Source organism: Plasmopara halstedii, assembly GCF_900000015.1.
Source record: "Plasmopara halstedii genome assembly, contig: Scaffold_2904, whole genome shotgun sequence".
Lineage (NCBI taxonomy): Eukaryota > Oomycota > Peronosporomycetes > Peronosporales > Peronosporaceae > Plasmopara > Plasmopara halstedii.
The window spans coordinates 1,067,733-1,074,081 of NW_020189809.1; the positions used below are offsets into that span (position 1 = coordinate 1,067,733).

The 6,349-nt window shown below is 45.7% G+C and overlaps 2 protein-coding genes across 2 annotated transcripts; both read left to right on the forward strand.

Annotated features, from left to right (window-relative positions):
- Positions 1-1,579: 1,579 nt before the first annotated feature.
- Positions 1,580-1,800, forward strand: PHALS_05641 (uncharacterized protein; the record flags this gene model as incomplete). The annotated part of the gene is made up of 2 exons (XM_024719219.1): positions 1,580-1,684; positions 1,741-1,800. The coding sequence occupies 2 exons, from the start codon at positions 1,580-1,582 to the stop codon at positions 1,798-1,800; spliced, it is 165 nt and encodes a 54-aa protein (XP_024584540.1).
- A 938-nt stretch (positions 1,801-2,738) lies between these two features.
- PHALS_05642 (WD40 repeat-containing protein) lies at positions 2,739-4,985 on the forward strand (the record flags this gene model as incomplete). The annotated part of the gene is made up of 1 exon (XM_024719220.1): positions 2,739-4,985. One exon carries the CDS (start codon positions 2,739-2,741, stop codon positions 4,983-4,985), a length of 2,247 nt encoding a protein of 748 aa, XP_024584541.1.
- Positions 4,986-6,349: the final 1,364 nt, after the last annotated feature.

Below are 6,349 nucleotides of genomic sequence, written 5' to 3' on the forward strand. Positions count from 1 at the left end.
AACCAAAGCACCGCACTTTAATGCCCATTATCGCGCTCGGCCCCCGAGCTTGGTTATAGCTAGCGCCACGCACTGTTGCTAGTTTTGGAGCATGACGAATGCCATAGCCATCTCGGCCTCTCTTATCTAGAGTAGGAGATTTTCTCCATCCTTACCCTCGAAGGTCTCAACACTCACCATGAACGGCCTGGGTCGGAAGGAATCATTCGTCGTTGACGGTGGCATTATAGACGCAGTCGACGCTGACAGCTTCTGCTGTTAGTGCTCTAACAGAGCTAATTGCCTCGGGTCCTTGTGCAATAAGGCGTTCCACGCCCTCAGGGCCTAGTAGCGACATCAGCTTATTGAGCTCGTCTAGCATGCCCTGGGGCAAATAGGAGTATTCCTCTATCCTCACAGAGGATCAATTGTAACGAACCAATCGTTGATTGACTACAAGTGCTGCCAAGTGCAGCGGGGTGCCGTAGTTCTTTGCTTAAAGAAAGAAAGTAAAGATCACCGACCTAACTTTCTTTAGAAGAACCAGTTCGAGTGCAGCGGATCGCAATCCGCTGCCTCCAAGAGTACTGAAAACCTTAATTATGGTAAGTTAACTTTTCCGTTCAAAATTGAAGCTGTATTTGCGATTTCATAGTTTCGGTAGAGCCGCCAATATCTAAACCTTTAGAGTTTCCAATTAATATAGTACTATCTAACTCAAATAGTAAAAACTAATCAATATAGCAATCCCTAATTAATATAGCATTATGAATTACCACTGGCAATCCTGCCACGTGATGGCTTCTTGTGATTATGTTGCCTGAAAGCCGACAACGCTTTCACCATAACTTGTCGCTGAGTTACCTTTTACTCTTAAGCCGCGACGCGTTTCTGGACTGCTGAGGCACCTCAAGCTAGACGGTGCGATCGCAAGGCTCAGAGAGAAAACCCGATATTTGACTCATGTGCATGTCATGGCATTCAGAGACATACGATGTCACGAGAGCCAGCCGCGGGAGGGTTGATCTCCACCGGCATTGATTGATGGGTAAAGGGTGATAAACATTCCATGGAACGTCTGGTTGTACCAAGGCTTTAACCAATAACTTGTGAAGTGGAGAGATTTTCTCAGTCTGATGTGTTGCAGGAGAGTAGGTTCCACTTCGGCCTTTACCTCCTTGAAAAAGGCAGGGTCCCTCATTGCAGCGCGCTTCTCACTACGGGATGCGACCGACCTTTCGTTGAATTAGCCTCTTGGCCGGTAGCTGTTTCAACTGTCTCATTGAAATGATTGTCGGGGTAAATAGCAGAAACTTGACGGAATGGATTGTCATCTCGACGTACGCTTTGCTTAAGATGGCTCGTGAGGTCATAAAACAAGTGAATCGATCTTGTTTCGCACCCAGTGCTTTGATACTCAACGTCTATTTCAACAGCTTTTGCTAACATAGGTACGTATGTTCAAAGGTACACAAACGCTACTGCTCTTAGCACAGACAATATTCTATTTGCGAGTTAATAAAGCGCTTGTATATCGATTTGTAAACGGCTTGTTTTGCTTTGATGTTAGCGTAAGTGTGTAGGAGCCCTACATCGTCACATGGAGCGACTTTGGACGTTTCTACCCCGTAACCGTCGCTTGCATTCAAATAATCCAGATTGTGGTGCTGAGTTGAACTTGTTGTGTGTTTCACAGCGAGGTCCTGTATATGAAAAAAGGCTCGGATTTTGAGACTCGTGAAGCGGGCACGCTAAGCGCAGCAAGCCTCGTCTTCCTGGGAATGGCTAGGTCATGTGGGTGAGGACAGAGGTGCTTCATAGGGACTAAGCGTGTTGATCGTGAAAACCGCATCTTTCACGGTATCTTATGTAGCCATTTATCTGGAGCACGAAATCGGACCCCTCGTGCAGGTATGCTCAGAAATGCAAACGCGGTAAAGTGCAGAGAGTGGAGTATATATCCAGGCGCATTGGATTATCGCGGAGCGGTCACTTTTGCGCAAATATGTGTGGATTTCAGTGTGGTCTACAACTTAGTAGGGCAGATTACAGGGCAAGTACTGTGATCGTATGACCTGATCCTAACGGTTGTATGAAATACAATACGACACAGCCGCTCGATATGACATTTTTCAGTGTACGTATTAATACTTATAAGTGTGGAATTCTTGGTATTATTAAGATGCTGAAGGTGGGATCCGTGGTACACGTGGGCTGCTAGCCCTAGGAAGTGAGCTTTACTATGAAAGATACTTAAAGTAAGTATCAGTTTAAATAAATTATATCTTGAGATACATGAGAAAACTAACAGTATTTGTAACTATAAAGACTCTAGGTTCCGTTTTTAGTACGTTCACACGAGCCCAACTCCATGGTGTTTGTCTACGCGAGCTCCTCAAGTCAAAGCTTCTTCTGTGTAAAGTGCACGGCAATCTGTTGCAATCAGTGCCTTGGTACTACAGATATTAGCTAAGCTCAATTTTGAAGCAAATACCGGTATGCAATTATACCTAGCTATTGTTGAGTAAAAACATTAAATTTCTGAACTAGACGTAATTTACAAAACTACAATATTAGTCTCCCAGTACACCAGTATTTTACACTGAGACTAATTTATTACATTGAAATCTTCAAATCTCAAAACCAATTCAAAGACATGACCAGTACAGCAAATTAATAAATATGGCAGATCTTCAATCTAAAATATTAACAATTGTAAGAAATGTCCAAGCGTTGGTGCAATATTTCAAGTCGACCTAATGAGCGATGTGCCGACGCCACTACCCCCTTCAAGCGGTCTAGCCAGTAATACAAACTCAAGGTCTGCAAGTGCCCCATGGTCTCACGTTGGTCACCACCGCACTAGAATCTCTCCGGAAGCAACATTTGACGAGCAGGACTCGCAGATCAAACACGAGCTGCTAGCGCTCATCACTCAGTACTTGCAGCAGGAAGGTTATACCATGTCCAGCGCAACGATACAGGATGAATCGAATGTCAAGTATCATGGAAGAATGCAGGAGCGAGATGCGTTGCGTCGCCTGAGTCTTGCTATTATGGATGGGGATTGGGATCTTGTGGCCAAGCTGTTGGGAAAGCACCTTAAGAAGTTTCACGCTGCCCACCAAGGGTTTCTGTACGCCGTCTGTAAGCAGGAATATCTTGAATTAATTGATCGACAGGAGTACCAAAAGGCGTTTACTTTCCTCACGACACATTTGAAACCGCTTGAGAAGGTTGCTGTTGCGACGAGTTCCAGTCGCCATGAATTTAAAGAGCTTTGCTACCTGCTCACTTGCAAGGCTGTCGGTGAGTCTGATGGATTTCGAGACTGGGAGGGAGTCGTGAGGTCGAGAGAAAAGCTTGTCGAGCAGCTGAGAGCTACTTTTGCTTTGGAAGAGGTCATTTCCCCCCAACAGGATGGAGATACGACTTTGACGGCTCCACAAATGGCCATGCCGGACAACCGACTGATGCAGTTGCTGCATCAAAGTGTGGCGTATCAAATGGAATTCAGTCGATATCATCCCAAGACAATCCCTAAAGTTACGACATTGTTGAGAGATTTTGAATGTGATGTGCTGCCAAACGCGGTAAAATGTACGTATATAGGTCACTCGCAAAACGTAAAGTTTGTCACGTTTGTGGGCACGGATGGCGAGCTGTTAGCTTCAGGATCTAGTGACGGCACGATTAAGCTTTGGCCTACTGAAGTGTTGGGATTCAAAAAGGAGAGCGGGGACGAACAAATGGAAGAATCGACGGGCACAATTTGCCGACAGTGGACGCGTGATTTGCTTGGACACTCTTCAAGAATCTGGTACCTTTCTGCAAGTCCATCGGGTGAACGTCTCTACTCAGGATCTGGTGACGGCACGGTGAAGGTTTGGGACTTGCGCACAGCCTTAGATGAGCGTGTTGCGACCCAGCAGGCTCTGGAAGAAGACGCTGATGGTTTCATTGGTCTTTGCGAAGCTGATGCTACGAGTTCCGCTGTCGAAGCTGCAGCGTCTGCCTCGACCGTGGAACTCGTAGCATCAGCTACATATAATGGTACTTCGACGATTGCTGCTTCGAGCTCCTTGCCACACAATCTTTCAGTTACTTCCGCCGAGTGCTTAGCTACGCTCATCAGTCCAAATGGAGGCGATGTGTATACTGTAAACTTGCACCCGAGCGAGACACATTTGGTGACAGGAGGCTACGATCAGAGTGTGCGGTTATGGGACATTTCCACCGGTGCAGTTGTCAAGGCTTTTCGTGGTCACTTCGCGTCTGTGTGCGATGCCCAATTTAATAGACATGCGAACTTTATTGTAAGCGGGTCAAAAGATGGCACCATTCGGTTGTGGGATATCCTCAGTGGATTGTGCGTTCATACGTTGCGTCAGACACTTGGAGAAGTCACGTCTATTGCAATGGCATTAAATGGCTACACGTTGTTGAGTGGTTCGCGCAATAATAGCAACCGATTGTGGGATTTACGCATGCTTAACTCTCCACGAGCTCATCTGTCTACTGGGATCAGAAGTGTGGCATCAAGTGGTGGCTCAAGTGGATCACTAAATGGTTTTGCGATAGGAGGTAATGGAGGCATTATCAATGGCTACGCTCCGGTCAGTGGAGTTGGAATTTCGTTAGGTGCTGGCTATGGAAGCAGTCACAGCCTGAGTGGAAGCAGTAGTGTCAGCGGAGGTATCACCAGTTTTTCTGGGAGTCGCCATGCAGAGCAGCGTCCACTGCAACGTTTCAAGGGACATCAAAATACTGCCAAAAATATCGTACGAGCATCATTCGGTCCACGTGACAGCTTTGTTTTAGGTGGTTCTGAGGACGGTTTTGTGTATGTGTGGGAGGTGGCAACTGGCAAATTACTGGAACGGCTCTCTGGCCACCGTGGTGTGACGTATAATGCTCGCTGGCACGAGAAACAGGCATTGCTTGCTTCGAGTTCACATGACGGCACTGTAAAGACCTGGTGGTGGCAAGATAAGGCTTATCCCTAGGTCGGCTGATAGTTTATTGCGCGGGTCGATCCCTAAAGTCGATAAAACGTATCCACAGATCATGATAATTCTAATGGCATAGTTGTTGACAAGACATCAATCTCACTAGTATGATTGGGATCAATCCAATGATTGGAATTACGTCGCTGACATAACTGGCGACCTCTTCCTGATGACTGTATTAATTTTCAAAAAAGCTCTGCTTATAACAGATACATCAAACAGCATGCATAAACTGCGTAGGGGCTAGATAATTCTGTAGATGTGGCATTCAGACTCCTATGAATGTTGAATCAGAATATCGCTCCCACTAAATCAAGTACTGGTGACAACTTTAGAAACTTCTACATGGGAGCGGTCAACCCTTACTTATCGCTCTGATCCGGCGGAGGAGTTCTCTTGTGATCCCTCTTAGCTGTGGTAGTACGTCGACTGTCTTCGAGAGTCTCGGCGTGCAGCCGAAACTGCGATGAACTAGTTTCTGTGCGCTAGCTCAATTACTCCATCGTACTGAGTACCACCATGGATTTCTTACCACATGGCTAATCTAGAGCAGAGAGAAGTTCTGATCCAAAGGATGGGAGAGAAGCTGCGCCGTCTACAATAGAGCATTTTGGATCAAAACTCGTTAGGAAGAGCGGGATCGTGGTATGCTTTTAGTAAGTCCACGGAGAGCTTACAATGTGTTCGCATTCTCCCTGAAATCATAATTATTTTATTTTTTTTCGTTATCAGTGCCATAAGTGCGGTCGCAGCTTGGGCCTATAGATCATAGACTGCATGTATAGAAGCTTTCTGTATTTAACAAAACCACTCTCACCGAAAGAGTCACGTGTGTTTTGCCCCCGGGAAATTGATATATATCATAGTTCACAGCCATAGCGTCTCACACCCTGCCTATGATGCCTAATCTCATTGAACCGTAATCCAAAGTTGTGCTACGAAGTCTAGCCGGGCTAATAACATAGGGTCAAATAATTACGCTTAGTGCTTTCTCTCACCAGGAACGGAGCCACTTGTGGCGGTATCGAAGGAATTTGAGCGCTAATCAACCCATTTAAAAAAGCTGTATTCCTTTGATAATACCCACAGCCTTGATAGATCTTGTCAACACAAAGACGTAACCAGCTACAACTTGCTGAAACAGTATACTATAGTAGATCACAATGATCAGACTGGAAATTATTAAGGCACGAGCAGACCAGAAAAAAAGTGTAAAGACATAAGCAGTCCAGACGCTGTGTGTGGCACCTCTTTTCAATAAAAGCTACGTGAATCGAAAGACTTTGCTTTTTATGTGCTGATATACGAGATACTGGCTGACGCAATATCTGCACTTTAACTACAGGTTTGCCGTTGCCATC